General features: G+C 32.7%; 1 protein-coding gene across 3 annotated transcripts in view; it reads right to left on the minus strand.

Moving 5' to 3' along the window:
• Positions 1–5: 5 nt before the first annotated feature.
• Positions 6–24,009, minus strand: part of LOC149921152 (uncharacterized) — a 33,764-nt gene continuing 9,760 nt past the window's right edge. The window contains exons 1-2 of one of the 3 annotated variants that reach the window (XM_090163461.1): positions 18,541–18,628; positions 6–731 (exon numbers count right to left, since the gene is read on the minus strand). In XM_090163461.1, the coding sequence (XP_090019587.1) occupies positions 75–728 (654 nt within the window). In that variant the 5' untranslated portion in view covers positions 729–731; positions 18,541–18,628 and the 3' untranslated portion in view covers positions 6–74. Of the gene's footprint in view, positions 732–2,444; positions 2,636–18,540; positions 18,629–24,009 lie in introns of those variants that run through there. The other 2 variants (XM_090163460.1, XM_090163462.1) reach the window with 2 other exon arrangements.

The raw sequence follows: 24,009 nt of genomic DNA on the forward strand, positions 1-24,009 counted from the left end.
CATAAATATGTCATCTTTATTGCGATACTTAAAAGTTTACATAAGTAACGTTTTATTTGGCCTTTACATTTTTTTTATATAAGTGAAAATTGGGACGCCGTTCTTTTCCCGCCCCAATTGTTAAAAGAACCAGCTCTCTTGGGGTCAGCGTGTCCGTAACTTCTCTTGCCTCCCCATTGACCGAATGACCCTCCCGATCTCTTACCACCCCACGAGAGAAACTTGTGACCCTTACGTCGGACCACGGGTTCCCTGGAAGTGTCCATCTGCGAGGAATCGACCGCGTCTTCTTGACTCAAGGTCGCTTTCACGAACGGATCTTTCTTGACGACACCGTCGCTTTGAACGGTAAAGGTACCGTTGCTAAGTTTCCCGAACAAGTCGACGTACTCCGGCGGGGCTACGATTAGGTCCGTGGTCCTCTTTTTCCCGCCCCAGGCCTTGAAAGACTTGCTCTCGTCTCGTGGCTGCTTCTCGACCGGAATGATGTAGACGGACATGTTGGGGTCGTACTGCTTAAACTTCTGCTTGAAGGCTTGAGTTGGCGCGCGACAATCGCATTCCTGCAAGTTCCGCTCGAACGACAGACGTCGCGCTTGTCGCTCCAGTTCGTTTCCGATCGCTGGACGCGTTAAGATGGTCGGACTGTCCTCGGCTTCCGTTTCCAAGCCTGAAATGATGCCGGTTATGGCCAGCAGACATACCAGAAGGGCACTCGACGGTGACATATTCTAAGGAATAAATTGGGACTATTAGAACTACGCTCAATCCTAGAAATCGTCGCGGAATTTCGAACTAGAACGCTGATTCCTATCTTCATATTCGGTTTACCCATATTAATTATTTTACCAATGATGGTGATCTCTCGAAGAAACTTTCTGGGCTAGTGGCGTGACCGAGCTACATGTCCTTTAAAAAGAACACACGTTTTCTAGACTACCAATGTAATAGTCAGGCGCCGTCTGCTTAGTGAACTCGTTCACGGCTCTAGTGGAGAACGTTTCTTCAAGAGATCCCCATTGGCTTAGAGTTAAAATATAAGTACAATGAGGGAGTTTTCTTACACTTCCTAGATGGCGCCGTATAACGCAAGTGGACATTTAGTTAATTTCCTCAGGCGATTTTAGTACGCGCTTGTAAAAGTAAGAGACAGTGACGTAAGCCCACGTTACTTCGATTTAAATGCGAACTTGAGTTTAAATTTTGATATTTCTCTGTCAAAGCGCTCAGTATACCAATATTTTTTTTAAATGCACAATAATATTAATGTTTTTTCTCCGACCAAAGAGCCGTATCGCGCTACTTGATAGTGTTTAAATAAAATTACTGATTATAACTCTTCTTCACCTCAACAAATCGAGAGAGTTATAGTAAATGGTTCTTTTTCTAGCGGCACGCGTGTTAAAAACCGGGATTACTGATTTAAAGGGGCTCCAAAGTTCGGGGGCAAAATGTGTGTAAAGTCAGTAAAGTGCGAAATTTACGGTTGACTCGGCCCGCCTCTGCCAAGGCCGAGTGAGGGGTTGGGGGGAATGAAAAGCATGCCCAATTTTCTTTTTTTTCCCACCCAACTTTGGAGCCCCTTTAAATTGAAATGCGCCAATCCATTTATAATTAATTCGAAATTGGTACGAGTATAACAAGGATAAACATTCGGTAAACCAGGGTACACGAAAGCAAAATGTTCTGTTTAGACAATTCTAACGCTATATATAGGTCGCGTTTTAGTAGTGTTCCAACTCATTTTCCTATCGTCGTGTACTCGGGTTTCTCAAAATGTCTACATTGTTAAATTTCTTTTACAACCTGAACTTTTTACTTCAACCGTTGAACTAAAAACAAGCTTAAACAATTTTAAATAATTTGTCTTCTCGAACGTCCAGATACTCACGACGTTGTCATTCAACCTCTAGCAGACTTGGAAATAGTGATATTTTTACGGGGGCCCTAAGGTCTCCCGGCCCCCTTTAAGTTTATTTTTATTGAGGGCCAGTATTACTGGCCTAGGGGGGTGGAAATAGGGGGATTTTAAAAATAAGGAGGGAAAATACGAGAATAAAAATTGGTTACTTACTCAAACTTTTATTGACTTTAAAACGTTAACTTTAACGCTAGATTTCGCTCTCGACTAGGGTAGGAATACATCGTTTCTGAGACGGCGTAAAAAAAAAATTCCGAAATTTTTTTATAGATATTTTAATTAAATTTGGGGGCCCCGGTGGCCCGTAACCCCCTTTCGAATGATTTATTTTAAGGCCCCCCTGATTTCTTTTAAGAGCCATTGGCCCCAGGACTCCCGCTATTTCCAAGTCTGACCTCTACAGCATTTTGCTTCTATTATTTTCATATGGTAAACTTGAAACAACGAGGTAACAGCGTACTAGTTCGAACAAAAAGTTTGACTATTTCTACGAGACTGGCTGGGACGGCGAGAGAAATCTTACCTCTGATGTGAGATGTTTCGAGCTGATGGCTCGACCGGTTCTGTGACCGTAGTGACCATGACTGAAGATCTTATATAGCACGTTTCGTTTCCCCCTTTACGCTTTTGGGTCTGTCTTGGCCTGATCCGCTTAACTCTTAATGCACTACTAACATTGTTTGGGATCACCCCGAGACGAAGCGCAATTAGAGAAACGCATTATCAACACGAGGGAAGGACAGATAGCCAAGAAAAGCTTCTTTGGCTTTAGTCGCTAACTTTGTTGGTGTCATATAAGCAGATGCCCAAAAGAATTTAGTCAATTCCTACGTTAGTTTCTCCGAAATAGTTGTCCCTCGCGATTGTATTACTATTTTCTCTATAGTTACAGCGATAGTTGAAGGTTCGTGTTACGGAGAAATACGTCTATTTTATATTTTTGAACCAAAGAGTTCATTTACTTTAAATATTTTAGGTAATGGTAACGGCTACTGAAGGATAGAGTGTTAAAGCTTGTGTAAAATTAAAGTTTTATTAATAACCACAATGCATTTTTTCCAATATGAGACTGCTTTATAACACTTCTACCCTCTTACCGGGCACCTTGCAGCAACAAACACAGCACCCCACGCAAGAAGAACGCAACCCGTCAAAAGTCGTGCATTTTGTTGTGTACAGTTTTCATTGGTTAGACCAGCGGTTCCCAAAAGGTGTTCCGCGGAACCCTGGAGTTCCGTTAAAGGGTCACCACAGGGGTTCCGAGAATTCGCAGCGTGGCCATCTTTGTTTGTGTCAAGAGTTTAAGATGAGTAAAAAAAATGAGTTGGGGTTCCGCCAGAATTAGGTGGAAAATTTAGGGTTCCATAGCAAAATAAAATTGGGAACCGCTGGGTGAGACGCATTATCGTCTGCTGCCGTCGGAAGGGGAAAATTCGGAAATTGTCTTCCCCCTTTCCGTAAAGCGTTCGGCGTAAAGGCTCGTCCAATGAAATCTGTACACAACACTGCGTAACTAAAACCACGAAGGAAAGGGGACGAGAGCCAACTTTGAAATAAAGGTTTTTAAAGGCGACACTATCGCCCTCTATCATTCTGGTGGATAGACGGCCGAGACTTCCGACTTTTACTGATGACATCTATATAAGAGAATTGGTCTATCCAAAAATGAGCATATTAACCAATAACATTTTTTACTACCTGGTTTGTTTTTCGGTTTGGAAAAAATAATATCGTATGCCTATTTAAAAATAGTGTAGGATTGACTATAGCCACCCAAGTACTATTTTTATATTTTGTTGGTAATTTCTTCCTAATAGGAGATTTGGAAATATTCCGTGGTTCAAGTTGATCGGCCCAGGTATTTTTATAAAAGACTATATTTTCTAGAATTCTAAAATTTTCAGTATTAGTTTGTTAGTAAATTCAATTTGTAAATCGAAAAATATTTCATTGTTTTAAATTTTTTTCTTTACTGGTAGACAAATTGTTGATTGGCCCATTGTAGAACATACTCTGAAATTTACAAATATTGTTGGTTGTCCCGAAATAGGACTATTTTTCACTATGATCTGTCATCGTATAAATAAAAACAAGTTGACACTACCTAAAAATAGATTCTTCGAAGTGATTGCAACAAAATATTTGAAATGTATGTCTTCTTTGAATATGACTAAACTTTATTACGAAGTAAGAAACACGTTAGAAGAAATTATGAGGCCCAATTCAGGCGTCTTCGGTTGCAACATGACAGTGCATCAGCACATTATTGTCGTGCTGTTGTTGATGATTAATAATGTTTTGGGAAATTCAATCATTTTGTTGTCATCGACCGAAACAATTTTATTTGCAAAGCGCCGTTCAGACTATGTTAAAATGTTACGTTAGCGTCGGTCGTATCGTTTCGGTTATGTTGGTCGCGTCGTTCGTTCATTTCACTGTTCAGAAAGCAACCAACCTTGCACGGAGATCAAAATAAAAGGTGATTACTCACATTGAGTTGGGAATATTAATCTAGAGATCCAATCAAATCTGCTCCCCGCGAAACAAGTTTTTGAAAATTACGAATGTGCCGTCTCCTATAAAATTACGAGAAAACGTTATCATATGACCCGTGGCGCCATCCATTATTTAAAAAAATATTTTTGGTGGAAAACGCGTCTTATTTGAACGAACCACTGAGAGATAGACGGCTCCACGGGTAGAATGATAAAGTTCTCTCGTCATTTGTTAGCAGACGGCAGTACTCTTATTTTTTTAAAACTTGTTTCGCGAAATACTGAAATCCGACATTTTTATTGGACCTCTAAATTAATATTCCCAACTCAATGATTGTTCATCCAATCAGAGCTCAGTAATAAAGGTGGAAAATTTGAAATAGGCTACAATGGCGACAGATAATAGAAAGGCGCAAATTTTGAATAATAACAATTTACTTGCGGCCTACATGATTAATAGAATTAAAATCTTATTCCGACGCGAATGGGTGTTAGAGGTCTGTGCTCCTCCTAAGCCGATGTCTTCTCTGAGTTCCCGCGTTAAAATCCTGAATTGTCTGCTATGAACTTTTTGAGCTTTAAACCGAGACGCCATCTAGGCAATCCGCAACGAAATTAAAAAATGTAAACGACACGCGCGAAAATTTAAAGTCTCTGTTGAGAAGTCTGAACGGTGTAAGAAATCGAGAGAACCGACACGATCGACGCAAACGTAATATTTTCACATAGTCTGAATGCTGCTTAAGTTTCAAAGTTTGCACTACAAATACAAATTTTGTCTGTAGCACGAATATTCAACTTAACATAAATTTACTTCACCCACGAATATTCAACTTAACATTAATTTACTTCACCCATGAATATTCAACTTAACATTAATTTACTTCACCCACGAATATTCAACTTAACATTAATTTACTTCACCCATGAATATTCAACTTAACATTAATTTACTTCACCCACGAATATTCAACTTAACATGAATTTACTTCACCCACGAATATTCAACTTAACATAAATTTACTTCACCCACGAATATTCAACTTAACATTAATTTACTTCACCCATGAATATTCAACTTAACATTAATTTACTTCACCCACGAATATTCAACTTAACATGAATTTACTTCACCCACGAATATTCAACTTAACATAAATTTACTTCACCCACGAATATTCAACTTAACATTAATTTACTTCACCCATGAATATTCAACTTAACATTAATTTACTCCACCCACGAATATTCAACTTAACATTAATTTACTCCACCCACGAATATTCAACTTAACATAAATTTACTTCACCCACGAATATTCAACTTAACATTAATTTACTTCACCCATGAATATTCAACTTAACATTAATTTACTTCACCCACGAATATTCAACTTAACATGAATTTACTTCACCCACGAATATTCAACTTAACATAAATTTACTTCACCCACGAATATTCAACTTAACATTAATTTACTTCACCCATGAATATTCAACTTAACATTAATTTACTCCACCCACGAATATTCAACTTAACATTAATTTACTCCACCCACGAATATTCAACTTAACATGAATTTACTTCACCCACGAATATTCAACTTAACATTAATTTACTCCACCCACGAATATTCAACTTAACATGAATTTACTTCACCCACGAATATTCAACTTAACATGAATTTACTTCACCCACGAATATTCAACTTAACATGAATTTACTTCACCCACGAATATTCAACTTAACATGAATTTACTTCACCCACGAATATTCAACTTAACATGAATTTACTTCACCCACGAATATTCAACTTAACATAAATTTACTTCACCCACGAATATTCAACTTAACATTAATTTACTTCACCCATGAATATTCAACTTAACATTAATTTACTTCACCCACGAATATTCAACTTAACATTAATTTACTTCACCCATGAATATTCAACTTAACATTAATTTACTTAACCCACGAATATTCAACTTAACATTAATTTACTTCACCCATGAATATTCAACTTAACATTAATTTACTTCACCCACGAATATTCAACTTAACATGAATTTACTTCACCCACGAATATTCAACTTAACATAAATTTACTTCACCCACGAATATTCAACTTAACATTAATTTACTTCACCCATGAATATTCAACTTAACATTAATTTACTTCACCCACGAATATTCAACTTAACATGAATTTACTTCACCCACGAATATTCAACTTAACATAAATTTACTTCACCCACGAATATTCAACTTAACATTAATTTACTTCACCCATGAATATTCAACTTAACATTAATTTACTTCACCCACGAATATTCAACTTAACATTAATTTACTTCACCCATGAATATTCAACTTAACATTAATTTACTTCACCCACGAATATTCAACTTAACATGAATTTACTTCACCCACGAATATTCAACTTAACATAAATTTACTTCACCCACGAATATTCAACTTAACATTAATTTACTTCACCCATGAATATTCAACTTAACATTAATTTACTTCACCCACGAATATTCAACTTAACATGAATTTACTTCACCCACGAATATTCAACTTAACATAAATTTACTTCACCCACGAATATTCAACTTAACATTAATTTACTTCACCCATGAATATTCAACTTAACATTAATTTACTCCACCCACGAATATTCAACTTAACATTAATTTACTCCACCCACGAATATTCAACTTAACATAAATTTACTTCACCCACGAATATTCAACTTAACATTAATTTACTTCACCCATGAATATTCAACTTAACATTAATTTACTTCACCCACGAATATTCAACTTAACATGAATTTACTTCACCCACGAATATTCAACTTAACATAAATTTACTTCACCCACGAATATTCAACTTAACATTAATTTACTTCACCCATGAATATTCAACTTAACATTAATTTACTCCACCCACGAATATTCAACTTAACATTAATTTACTCCACCCACGAATATTCAACTTAACATGAATTTACTTCACCCACGAATATTCAACTTAACATTAATTTACTCCACCCACGAATATTCAACTTAACATGAATTTACTTCACCCACGAATATTCAACTTAACATGAATTTACTTCACCCACGAATATTCAACTTAACATGAATTTACTTCACCCACGAATATTCAACTTAACATGAATTTACTTCACCCACGAATATTCAACTTAACATGAATTTACTTCACCCACGAATATTCAACTTAACATAAATTTACTTCACCCACGAATATTCAACTTAACATTAATTTACTTCACCCATGAATATTCAACTTAACATTAATTTACTTCACCCACGAATATTCAACTTAACATTAATTTACTTCACCCATGAATATTCAACTTAACATTAATTTACTTAACCCACGAATATTCAACTTAACATTAATTTACTTCACCCACGAATATTCAAGTTAACATTAATTTACTTCACCCACGAATATTCAACTGAACATGAATTTACTTCACCCACGAATATTCAACTTAACATAAATTTACTTCACCCACGAATATTCAACTTAACATTAATTTACTTCACCCATGAATATTCAACTTAACATTAATTTACTTCACCCACGAATATTCAACTTAACATGAATTTACTTCACCCACGAATATTCAACTTAACATAAATTTACTTCACCCACGAATATTCAACTTAACATTAATTTACTTCACCCATGAATATTCAACTTAACATTAATTTACTCCACCCACGAATATTCAACTTAACATTAATTTACTCCACCCACGAATATTCAACTTAACATAAATTTACTTCACCCACGAATATTCAACTTAACATTAATTTACTTCACCCATGAATATTCAACTTAACATTAATTTACTTCACCCACGAATATTCAACTTAACATGAATTTACTTCACCCACGAATATTCAACACTTAACATAAATTTACTTCACCCACGAATATTCAACTTAACATTAATTTACTTCACCCATGAATATTCAACTTAACATTAATTTACTTCACCCACGAATATTCAACTTAACATGAATTTACTTCACCCACGAATATTCAACTTAACATAAATTTACTTCACCCACGAATATTCAACTTAACATTAATTTACTTCACCCATGAATATTCAACTTAACATTAATTTACTCCACCCACGAATATTCAACTTAACATGAATTTACTCCACCCACGAATATTCAACTTAACATAAATTTACTTCACCCACGAATATTCAACTTAACATTAATTTACTTCACCCATGAATATTCAACTTAACATTAATTTACTCCACCCACGAATATTCAACTTAACATTAATTTACTCCACCCACGAATATTCAACTTAACATGAATTTACTTCACCCACGAATATTCAACTTAACATAAATTTACTTCACCCACGAATATTCAACTTAACATTAATTTACTTCACCCACGAATATTCAACTTAACATTAATTTACTCCACCCACGAATATTCAACTTAACATTAATTTACTCCACCCACGAATATTCAACTTAACATAAACTTACTTCACCCATGAATATTCAACTTAACATTAATTTACTTAACCCACGAATATTCAACTTAACATTAATTTACTTCACCCACGAATATTCAAGTTAACATTAATTTACTCCACCCACGAATATTCAACTTAACATAAATTTACTTCACCCACGAATATTCAACTTAACATTAATTTACTTCACCCATGAATATTCAACTTAACATTAATTTACTTCACCCACGAATATTCAACTTAACATTAATTTACTTCACCCATGAATATTCAACTTAACATTAATTTACTTCACCCACGAATATTCAACTTAACATAAATTTACTTCACCCACGAATATTCAACTTAACATTAATTTACTTCACCCACGAATATTCAACTTAACATTAATTTACTTCACCCATGAATATTCAACTTAACATTAATTTACTTCACCCACGAATATTCAACTTAACATTAATTTACTTCACCCATGAATATTCAACTTAACATTAATTTACTTCACCCACGAATATTCAACTTAACATGAATTTACTTCACCCACGAATATTCAACTTAACATAAATTTACTTCACCCACGAATATTCAACTTAACATTAATTTACTTCACCCATGAATATTCAACTTAACATTAATTTACTTCACCCACGAATATTCAACTTAACATGAATTTACTTCACCCACGAATATTCAACTTAACATAAATTTACTTCACCCACGAATATTCAACTTAACATTAATTTACTTCACCCATGAATATTCAACTTAACATTAATTTACTCCACCCACGAATATTCAACTTAACATTAATTTACTCCACCCACGAATATTCAACTTAACATAAATTTACTTCACCCACGAATATTCAACTTAACATTAATTTACTTCACCCATGAATATTCAACTTAACATTAATTTACTTCACCCACGAATATTCAACTTAACATGAATTTACTTCACCCACGAATATTCAACTTAACATAAATTTACTTCACCCACGAATATTCAACTTAACATTAATTTACTTCACCCATGAATATTCAACTTAACATTAATTTACTCCACCCACGAATATTCAACTTAACATTAATTTACTCCACCCACGAATATTCAACTTAACATGAATTTACTTCACCCACGAATATTCAACTTAACATTAATTTACTCCACCCACGAATATTCAACTTAACATGAATTTACTTCACCCACGAATATTCAACTTAACATGAATTTACTTCACCCACGAATATTCAACTTAACATGAATTTACTTCACCCACGAATATTCAACTTAACATGAATTTACTTCACCCACGAATATTCAACTTAACATGAATTTACTTCACCCACGAATATTCAACTTAACATAAATTTACTTCACCCACGAATATTCAACTTAACATTAATTTACTTCACCCATGAATATTCAACTTAACATTAATTTACTTCACCCACGAATATTCAACTTAACATTAATTTACTTCACCCATGAATATTCAACTTAACATTAATTTACTTAACCCACGAATATTCAACTTAACATTAATTTACTTCACCCACGAATATTCAAGTTAACATTAATTTACTTCACCCACGAATATTCAACTTAACATGAATTTACTTCACCCACGAATATTCAACTTAACATAAATTTACTTCACCCACGAATATTCAACTTAACATTAATTTACTTCACCCATGAATATTCAACTTAACATTAATTTACTTCACCCACGAATATTCAACTTAACATGAATTTACTTCACCCACGAATATTCAACTTAACATAAATTTACTTCACCCATGAATATTCAACTTAACATTAATTTACTTCACCCATGAATATTCAACTTAACATTAATTTACTCCACCCACGAATATTCAACTTAACATTAATTTACTCCACCCACGAATATTCAACTTAACATAAATTTACTTCACCCACGAATATTCAACTTAACATTAATTTACTTCACCCATGAATATTCAACTTAACATTAATTTACTTCACCCACGAATATTCAACTTAACATGAATTTACTTCACCCACGAATATTCAACACTTAACATAAATTTACTTCACCCACGAATATTCAACTTAACATTAATTTACTTCACCCATGAATATTCAACTTAACATTAATTTACTTCACCCACGAATATTCAACTTAACATGAATTTACTTCACCCACGAATATTCAACTTAACATAAATTTACTTCACCCACGAATATTCAACTTAACATTAATTTACTTCACCCATGAATATTCAACTTAACATTAATTTACTCCACCCACGAATATTCAACTTAACATTAATTTACTCCACCCACGAATATTCAACTTAACATGAATTTACTTCACCCACGAATATTCAACTTAACATTAATTTACTCCACCCACGAATATTCAACTTAACATGAATTTACTTCACCCACGAATATTCAACTTAACATGAATTTACTTCACCCACGAATATTCAACTTAACATGAATTTACTTCACCCACGAATATTCAACTTAACATGAATTTACTTCACCCACGAATATTCAACTTAACATGAATTTACTTCACCCACGAATATTCAACTTAACATAAATTTACTTCACCCACGAATATTCAACTTAACATTAATTTACTTCACCCATGAATATTCAACTTAACATTAATTTACTTCACCCACGAATATTCAACTTAACATTAATTTACTTCACCCATGAATATTCAACTTAACATTAATTTACTTAACCCACGAATATTCAACTTAACATTAATTTACTTCACCCACGAATATTCAAGTTAACATTAATTTACTTCACCCACGAATATTCAACTGAACATGAATTTACTTCACCCACGAATATTCAACTTAACATAAATTTACTTCACCCACGAATATTCAACTTAACATTAATTTACTTCACCCATGAATATTCAACTTAACATTAATTTACTTCACCCACGAATATTCAACTTAACATGAATTTACTTCACCCACGAATATTCAACTTAACATAAATTTACTTCACCCACGAATATTCAACTTAACATTAATTTACTTCACCCATGAATATTCAACTTAACATTAATTTACTCCACCCACGAATATTCAACTTAACATTAATTTACTCCACCCACGAATATTCAACTTAACATAAATTTACTTCACCCACGAATATTCAACTTAACATTAATTTACTTCACCCATGAATATTCAACTTAACATTAATTTACTTCACCCACGAATATTCAACTTAACATGAATTTACTTCACCCACGAATATTCAACACTTAACATAAATTTACTTCACCCACGAATATTCAACTTAACATTAATTTACTTCACCCATGAATATTCAACTTAACATTAATTTACTTCACCCACGAATATTCAACTTAACATGAATTTACTTCACCCACGAATATTCAACTTAACATAAATTTACTTCACCCACGAATATTCAACTTAACATTAATTTACTTCACCCATGAATATTCAACTTAACATTAATTTACTCCACCCACGAATATTCAACTTAACATGAATTTACTCCACCCACGAATATTCAACTTAACATAAATTTACTTCACCCACGAATATTCAACTTAACATTAATTTACTTCACCCATGAATATTCAACTTAACATTAATTTACTCCACCCACGAATATTCAACTTAACATTAATTTACTCCACCCACGAATATTCAACTTAACATGAATTTACTTCACCCACGAATATTCAACTTAACATAAATTTACTTCACCCACGAATATTCAACTTAACATTAATTTACTTCACCCACGAATATTCAACTTAACATTAATTTACTCCACCCACGAATATTCAACTTAACATTAATTTACTCCACCCACGAATATTCAACTTAACATAAACTTACTTCACCCATGAATATTCAACTTAACATTAATTTACTTAACCCACGAATATTCAACTTAACATTAATTTACTTCACCCACGAATATTCAAGTTAACATTAATTTACTCCACCCACGAATATTCAACTTAACATAAATTTACTTCACCCACGAATATTCAACTTAACATTAATTTACTTCACCCATGAATATTCAACTTAACATTAATTTACTTCACCCACGAATATTCAACTTAACATTAATTTACTTCACCCATGAATATTCAACTTAACATTAATTTACTTCACCCACGAATATTCAACTTAACATAAATTTACTTCACCCACGAATATTCAACTTAACATTAATTTACTTCACCCACGAATATTCAACTTAACATTAATTTACTTCACCCATGAATATTCAACTTAACATTAATTTACTTCACCCACGAATATTCAACTTAACATTAATTTACTTCACCCATGAATATTCAACTTAACATTAATTTACTTCACCCACGAATATTCAACTTAACATGAATTTACTTCACCCACGAATATTCAACTTAACATAAATTTACTTCACCCACGAATATTCAACTTAACATTAATTTACTTCACCCATGAATATTCAACTTAACATTAATTTACTTCACCCACGAATATTCAACTTAACATGAATTTACTTCACCCACGAATATTCAACTTAACATAAATTTACTTCACCCACGAATATTCAACTTAACATTAATTTACTTCACCCATGAATATTCAACTTAACATTAATTTACTCCACCCACGAATATTCAACTTAACATTAATTTACTCCACCCACGAATATTCAACTTAACATAAATTTACTTCACCCACGAATATTCAACTTAACATTAATTTACTTCACCCATGAATATTCAACTTAACATTAATTTACTTCACCCACGAATATTCAACTTAACATGAATTTACTTCACCCACGAATATTCAACTTAACATAAATTTACTTCACCCACGAATATTCAACTTAACATTAATTTACTTCACCCATGAATATTCAACTTAACATTAATTTACTCCACCCACGAATATTCAACTTAACATTAATTTACTCCACCCACGAATATTCAACTTAACATGAATTTACTTCACCCACGAATATTCAACTTAACATTAATTTACTCCACCCACGAATATTCAACTTAACATGAATTTACTTCACCCACGAATATTCAACTTAACATGAATTTACTTCACCCACGAATATTCAACTTAACATGAATTTACTTCACCCACGAATATTCAACTTAACATGAATTTACTTCACCCACGAATATTCAACTTAACATGAATTTACTTCACCCACGAATATTCAACTTAACATAAATTTACTTCACCCACGAATATTCAACTTAACATTAATTTACTTCACCCATGAATATTCAACTTAACATTAATTTACTTCACCCACGAATATTCAACTTAACATTAATTTACTTCACCCATGAATATTCAACTTAACATTAATTTACTTAACCCACGAATATTCAACTTAACATTAATTTACTTCACCCACGAATATTCAAGTTAACATTAATTTACTTCACCCACGAATATTCAACTTAACATGAATTTACTTCACCCACGAATATTCAACTTAACATAAATTTACTTCACCCACGAATATTCAACTTAACATTAATTTACTTCACCCATGAATATTCAACTTAACATTAATTTACTTCACCCACGAATATTCAACTTAACATGAATTTACTTCACCCACGAATATTCAACTTAACATAAATTTACTTCACCCATGAATATTCAACTTAACATTAATTTACTTCACCCATGAATATTCAACTTAACATTAATTTACTCCACCCACGAATATTCAACTTAACATTAATTTACTCCACCCACGAATATTCAACTTAACATAAATTTACTTCACCCACGAATATTCAACTTAACATTAATTTACTTCACCCATGAATATTCAACTTAACATTAATTTACTTCACCCACGAATATTCAACTTAACATGAATTTACTTCACCCACGAATATTCAACACTTAACATAAATTTACTTCACCCACGAATATTCAACTTAACATTAATTTACTTCACCCATGAATATTCAACTTAACATTAATTTACTTCACCCACGAATATTCAACTTAACATGAATTTACTTCACCCACGAATATTCAACTTAACATAAATTTACTTCACCCACGAATATTCAACTTAACATTAATTTACTTCACCCATGAATATTCAACTTAACATTAATTTACTCCACCCACGAATATTCAACTTAACATGAATTTACTTCACCCACGAATATTCAACTTAACATAAATTTACTTCACCCACGAATATTCAACTTAACATTAATTTACTTCACCCATGAATATTCAACTTAACATTAATTTACTCCACCCACGAATATTCAACTTAACATGAATTTACTCCACCCACGAATATTCAACTTAACATAAATTTACTTCACCCACGAATATTCAACTTAACATTAATTTACTTCACCCATGAATATTCAACTTAACATTAATTTACTCCACCCACGAATATTCAACTTAACATTAATTTACTCCACCCACGAATATTCAACTTAACATGAATTTACTTCACCCACGAATATTCAACTTAACATAAATTTACTTCACCCACGAATATTCAACTTAACATTAATTTACTTCACCCACGAATATTCAACTTAACATTAATTTACTCCACCCACGAATATTCAACTTAACATTAATTTACTCCACCCACGAATATTCAACTTAACATAAACTTACTTCACCCATGAATATTCAACTTAACATTAATTTACTTCACCCACGAATATTCAACTTAACATTAATTTACTTCACCCATGAATATTCAACTTAACATTAATTTACTTCACCCACGAATATTCAACTTAACATTAATTTACTTCACCCATGAATATTCAACTTAACATTAATTTACTTAACCCACGAATATTTTTACTTAACCCACGAATATTCAACTTAACATTAATTTACTTCACCCACGAATATTCAAGTTAACATTAATTTACTTCACCCACGAATATTCAACTTAACATGAATTTACTTCACCCACGAATATTCAACTTAACATAAATTTACTTCACCCACGAATATTCAACTTAACATGAATTTACTTCACCCATGAATATTCAACTTAACATTAATTTACTTCACCCACGAATATTCAACTTAACATGAATTTACTTCACCCACGAATATTCAACTTAACATAAATTTACTTCACCCACGAATATTCAACTTAACATTAATTGACTTCACCCATGAATATTCAACTTAACATTAATTTACTCCACCCACGAATATTCAACTTAACATTAATTTACTCCACCCACGAATATTCAACTTAACATAAATTTACTTCACCCACGAATATTCAACTTAACATTAATTTCTTCACCCATGAATATTCAACTTAACATTAATTTACTTCACCCACGAATATTCAACTTAACATGAATTTACTTCACCCACGAATATTCAACACTTAACATAAATTTACTTCACCCACGAATATTCAACTTAACATTAATTTACTTCACCCATGAATATTCAACTTAACATTAATTTACTTCACCCACGAATATTCAACTTAACATGAATTTACTTCACCCACGAATATTCAACTTAACATAAATTTACTTCACCCACGAATATTCAACTTAACATTAATTTACTCCACCCACGAATATTCAACTTAACATAAATTTACTTCACCCACGAATATTCAACTTAACATTAATTTACTTCACCCATGAATATTCAACTTAACATTAATTTACTCCACCCACGAATATTCAACTTAACATTAATTTACTCCACCCCCGAATATTCAACTTAACATGAATTTACTTCACCCACGAATATTCAACTTAACATAAATTTACTTCACCCACGAATATTCAACTTAACATTAATTTACTTCACCCACGAATATTCAACTTAACATTAATTTACTCCACCCACGAATATTCAACTTAACATTAATTTACTCCACCCACGAATATTCAACTTAACATAAACTTACTTCACCCATGAATATTCAACTTAACATTAATTTACTTAACCCACGAATATTCAACTTAACATTAATTTACTTCACCCACGAATATTCAAGTTAACATTAATTTACTCCACCCACGAATATTCAACTTAACATTAATTTACTCCACCCACGAATATTCAACTTAACATTAATTTACTCCACCCACGAATATTCAACTTAACATGAATTTACTTCACCCATGAATATTCAACTTAACATTAATTTACTTAACCCACGAATATTCAACTTAACATTAATTTACTTCACCCACGAATATTCAAGTTAACATTAATTTACTTAACCCACGAATATTCAAGTTAACATTAATTTACTTAACCCATGAATATTCAACTTAACATAAATTTACTTCACCCATGAATATTCAACTTAACATTAATTTACTTAACCCACGAATATTCAACTTGACATTAATTTACTTCACCCACGAATATTCAACTTAACATTAATTTACTTCACCCACGAATATTCAAGTTAACATTAATTTACTTCTAATACTATCCTTGGGTCCCATCTTTAAAAACGAAAGCTGGAGCCTATTTTCGACTCTCCACGGCTTTAAAATGCATCTCTAGATACTAAAGCTTGGGGCTTGCGTGGGGGTTCAATCGATTTATAAATATTGCAATAGACCAGGCCATATAAATATGTATGTATTTATTTATTTATACTTTATGGAAAATGACTATGTTAAGGCCATCATTGTCCATGGGAAGTTGTCAATTTTAGGGGGGGGGGGGGAATGACATACCTTGACGATTTGTTTTGTTTAGGGAGAAGGCGCTTACTCTTCAAGCATGAGGGAAATTGGGAGCAAAGCAAAAATCGTCCTTAAAATTCTCCTTAAGTATAAATACATACATTATTGCCTCGTAGGCACCTAACGTATTATCGACCCAATTATAAAGTTCACGCATACTCCGCTAGCGAACTTGGCGCTGCGTGAGACTTCCATTTAACAATTGCGATAAATATACTTTGCCAGCTAATTTTTGCTTGAGAACAAGGCTTATTGAAAATTAAATCACTTTCACAATGAAAAATCGCGCTTTCTTCAGCCAAATTATGAAAAATTATTCAATTTGAACATAAAACTGACTATCATAAACACTCGCTTTGTGTGAAGGTACTTATTTTGAAATTTGAGATCTAAAACGCGTTTGTTACCGGTATTAATCGCCATCAACGTAACCTGGAAGTCATTCTGCCAACTAAAAGAGATAAACTACTAGCTTGTCCTCAATAGCTGAAGTGTAGTGTTTCACCTATGTATCTTAGGCTTACAATGCCTTTAGGCCACGATATTCCCGGAAATTGATTTTCCTAGAGTACCCTGAGACCATAAATCAGGTGAGTAAACGCGGTTTTGGTAATAAACCCCAATTGCTACTCTATCGTTTGAAGTCTAAACGACCGTTGTGAATGCACGCTTTTATTTTCCCGTAAATTTGATTTCTAGCGAGTCATATGGATGATAAAATACGCGAAAAAGTAGATTAAAAGGGATAATATAGCTAAATCCTAAACAAATTTGATGAAATTAAAAAAACTTACTAATAACTCGTAAAATAGCCAGAAATTCCAACGGTAGACCGATTTCGTTCTATTTGGAACTCATCAGTACCGTGCGGGAAATCTGGCCGGCGACTGTTATATCTAAAAGAAAAACTAAGCCTAAACATTAAAAATTTCAAAACGCGTTGCATAGCAACGGAAAGCCGAAAAGGGGGGAGTGTGGTGGAGAATAGTATATACGATAAGTTAAGTTAGAAGAAACCACCTATGAACTGTGCGAAGGATGAGAAAATACGCGAAAAAGTAGATTAGTCCATAATTAAAAGGGATAATATAGCTAAATCCTAAACAAATTATGGACTAATCTACTTTTTCGCGTTTTTTATCATCCTTCACGCAGTCCATAGGTGGTTTCTTCTAACTTAACATATCCTGATGGCGCAAGCCTCTTTCCACGAGGCGAACCTGCTAATATCCACCGATAATTAAAAAATGAATAAAACATTCTCCAGGACAGCTATCATTACGTAACTTTTTGTTACGAATTTTTTCAGTAATTTTTAAAGCTAGCATTGAGGTATTGTGATCTTTGGGGATATCGTAATCTAGTACTTAATTTCGTTTGTGCTTTTGAAAAGGGTTTGCAGGGATAGCAATATATACATTGCTTGTATCGGAAAATATCATCCATTCGCGATATTCCTTAGTTCCATTTGCTTTTTAATAGTAAACATTTGTTTCAGAAATACTTTTATGGTAGACTCGACTTCTGTCTGAATATTGAACTTTAAGATTTTTTGATGTCACCTTGGTTTATTGATTAAAATGTTCTATTTCGAAATTGTGATTGGAATCGTTGCACGCTTAATTTTCCTCTGTGCACCCTTGATCTGAAGCCTCTTCGGGGTGCATTTTCTCAGGAACGTCTTCAGATTCTTTTTCAAACTGGTTCTCAGGTTCAGGTCTAGGTACATTTACAGATGGTTTTCTTTTATAAGAAAAAATATTTTTACTTTTGAGAATACATTTTTGTTTTCTCTTTGTTTGCTTTTCCCGTTCCCAATTCAAATCTTTCATTTTAATCAATGGGGACGATAGCCAACATAGAAAGATCCAAGAAGGTGACTAGCTTTCCGAGACAGAGCTATATTATCCCGGGGATGATAAAATTAGCGAATTAGTAGATTAGTCCATTATAAAAAGGGATAAAAAGCTAAACCCATAGAGATAGAAAATAAGTAGAGGCCCAGACACTGGAAAAAAAAGAGCTGCTTTCTGTTATGGAAATTTCATCCCCCCCGTGGCATGCGTTATAGGGAAGTAGCACGTAGCGCCACCACACCGTTCTGGTAGAGCTAGAAATCGTCGCCTGAAAGCAAAGTCCACGTAACTATATACGCAAGTCTTAAGAAGTTACGTGGATTTTGCTTTCAGGCAACGAAATAGGCGTGAGAAACTAAGTTCTACAGCTTTTGAAAGCCTAACTTTTTAGGCTCTAAGGAAGTTTCTTCAACTTGTAATAGGCTTTATTACCATAAATAAAGTAATTTTTTTTGAAGTTTGAAATATTACTTGTTTTACATACAATTTTGAATGAATTATAATGATTTAATTATAGTACTTATGTAAATTTAAATAAATCTGAAAATAGTTGAAGCTTGTGAAGTTCCAAATTGTATTTTCCCTTGAGATTCAACAAAACTGGGAGAAAAGTATACAATTTAAAGGGTTTAATAATATTAGTGATATCGGTATATACAAAAACAACTTTATAGCGGATTTACAGCTAACATAATGATTTGGTCAGTTCGGAGACACTCGAGATTAATAATATACATCTAGCACCTACTGTTGCACGGAAGCATTGAAACTCCCAAAAAGTCTTCGGATGTCCAATATGAAACATTCTATGGTCTCATCACTCCCGAGTTAGAAGTGTCATCCTCAGATAAAGAATATACAGAAGAAAATAGTTGCCCTAATAATTAATATTCCGTGATTTACCTTATTTAAAATTTGTAGTTAGTATGGATGGATTTTGAATCTACTGAAATGGACGAGATTGAAGATGGGTCATTCCACGTCAAGTCGACAACTCATGCAACCATGGGTCCGCCGAATCAAATGAAATTTAAACCACCTAAACTAGGGACAAGACCATGGGGAAATTGAAATTATGGGGAAATCGATGCAGCGTTTGCGTAACTAGAGCCTTTCGAAAATAACTCACTTTTTCAAACTCTTGAAAAGTTCATTTTCGCACCCTCAAACATTTTAAATAATAAATTGAAGAATATTTCGTTGATTACTATGAAACTCTCCATTTTAGGGTAACACATAGCGCTGATTTTGAAAACATTGATTATTATTTTCTAAATATTACCGTTTTATTATACCAAGTTAAAACTTCGTGATTTTTATTCAACGGGGGGTCATTTTCGACGGCCAATTTCGTGATGAGGGCAAACTTTGATTTGGGATTTTAGACATTCATAAAAATGCTCTTAAAATAAGCTTTAATGTGATGTACTAGACTTTATGTCTAAATGATTTCTAATAGGCGAAATATTAGGTCAAAGTCAGTAATAAATTATCGAAATTTTCAAAAAGATTTTATTTTAAAAAATTAAAAAGATAACACTCGATTAGACAAGTGCTTCCAACCGACTCCCAGATATCAGTTGTGATATCTGATCTGATATTACATTATATAACATTATAAAACATCATTGTACATTACATTACATCGCATTACATTACGTTACATTGCATCGCATTACATTACATTACATCACATCGCATTACATCGCGTGGCATTACATTGCATCGCATTACATCGCATGGCATTACATTGCATCGCATTACATCGCATGGCATTGCATCGCATTACGTCGCATCGCATTACATCACATCACATTGAATTACCTTGCATCTCATTAGATAGCATCACATCGCATTACATCGCATGGCATTACATTGCATCGCATTACATCGCATAGCATTACGTCGCATCGCATTACATCACATCACATCACATTGAATTACCTTGCATCTCATTAGATAGCATCACATCGCATAACATCGCATGGCATTACATCGCATAGCATTGCATCGCATAGCATTACGTCGCATCGCATTACATCACATCACATCACATTGAATTACATCGCATCTCATTAGATAGCATAACATCGCATTACATCACATCGCATCGCATTACATAGCATTACATTACATCGCATCGGATCGCATCGCATCGCATCGGATCACATTGAATTACATCGCATAGCATCGCATCGCATCGCATCCCATCACATCATATTACATCTCATTACATTACGTTGCATCGCATTACATCACATCGCATTACCTCACATCACATTACATCCCATAGCATTGCATCGCATCACATTACATCACATCGCATTACATCGCATAGCATTGCATCGCATCGCATTACATCATATCGCATTACCTCGCATCACATTACATCCCATAGCATTGCATCGCATTACATCACATCATATTACATCTCATTACATTACATCGCATTAAATCACATCAAATTAAAAACTTAGTAATAACTCGTACCAATAGGTCTTCGAGCAAACAAAAAACGCGTTATTAGTAAGTTTTTAATTTCTTCAAATTTGTTTAGGATTTAGCTATATTATCCCTTTTAATTATGGACTAATCTACTTTTTCGCGGATTTAATCATCCTTCTCACAGTCCATAGGTGGTTTCTTCTAACTTAACTTTGGTTTTTTAGTTCGTTTTTATATACACAACATCTTACGTTAACGCAAAATTCACCAATAGTCTTTGAACCAATTAATACAGACACTGAATTTATATAGCAAGCACGCAAACACTGAAACATTTGGCATTATAGCCACTATGCATGTGCGAAGGTAATGCAAGGAGCAGCATAGCATTGATTGTATGTGGTGATTTTAGAAAATACCTCCATGGTTACTACAATCATCCTACATGATTCTACTACATTGCTACAAGAATTAAATTAATATGAAATAAAAATTGAGAATTAAATTATTATTAAATTCAAATTAAGAATAGAATTAATATGAAATTCAAATTAAGAATAGAATTAATATGAAATTCAAATTAAGAATAGAATTAATATGAAATTAAAATTAATAATTCAATTATTATTAAATACAAATTAAGAATAGAATTAATATTAAATAAAAATTAAGAATTAAACTAATATTAAATAAAAATTAAGAATTAAACTAATATTAAATAAACATTAGGAATGGAATTAGTATTAATTAAACATTAAATTAATATTTAGAAATAAGGAATGGAATCAGTATTAATTAAACATTAAATCAATATCACATATCGTTATTTTGATACAGTACTTTTTTATTTAACCAACCTTAACCTTTCTACCAGGTTTTCATATTTTTATTTCTAAAGAACGAATAAATAGATACCGATCTGATCTGTTCTTTCCCCCAGATCAGATATCGAAACTGATATCTAGGAGTCGGTTGGAAGCACTTGTCTAATCGAGTGTTATCTTTTTAATTTTTTAAAATAACATCTTTTTGAAAATTTCGATAATTTATTACTGACTTTGACCTAATATTTCGCCTATTAGAAATCATTTAGACATAAAGTGTAGTACATCACATTAAAGCTTATTTTAAGAGCATTTTCATGAATGTCTAAAATCCCAAATCGAAGTTTGCCCTCATCACAAAATTGGCCGTCGAAAATGACCCCCCGTTGAATAAAAATCACGAAGTTTTAACTTGGTATAATAAAACGGTAATATTTAGAAAATAATAATCAATGTTTTCGAAATCAGCGCTATGTGTTACCCTAAAATTGAGAGTTTCATAGTAATCAACGAAATATTCTTCAATTTATTATTTAAAATGTTTGAGGGTGCGAAAATGAACTTTTCAAGAGTTTGAAAAAGTGAGTTATTTTCGAAAGGCTTTAGTTACGCAACCGCGGCATCGATTTCCCCCAAAATTTCAATTTCTACATGGTTTTGTCCCTAGTTTAGGTGGTTTAAATTTCATTTGATTCGGCCGACCCATGGTTGCATGAGTTGTCGACTTGACATGGAATGACCCAGATGATTAATCTTTAAAAAACTCTTCATGAAATGAGAATTGAATTTAGACGAAAGATTTGGTCCAACTTCAATAGAACTGTTTAAATTTTTACACCAAACTGGATTGAAGAATAAAAAATCAGTAATACCCTACGAAGCTTTGCCATGACAGTTCATTTTTATTCTCCGAAAGCATACGATTTCTTGATAAAACACCTGTGTTTACCACATCCCAACCCTCTATAGTCTATACAAGAATGGATAAACAAAATCGTTCCAAGTTTTAACTACATTAAAAATGTGAGTGACAAATCAGGGGGGTTGCGTGTTATAATCGTGTGCGTGTTATTTAAAGTTTTTTTTACATATAATGGAAAATCGTCATTTTATTTACACCTATTACAAAAAAAATGAA

The sequence above is a fragment of the Leiobunum rupestre genome, chromosome 11, assembly GCF_980474605.1.
Source record: "Leiobunum rupestre chromosome 11, qqLeiRupe1.1.hap1, whole genome shotgun sequence".
In the NCBI taxonomy this organism is placed as follows: domain Eukaryota; kingdom Metazoa; phylum Arthropoda; class Arachnida; order Opiliones; family Sclerosomatidae; genus Leiobunum; species Leiobunum rupestre.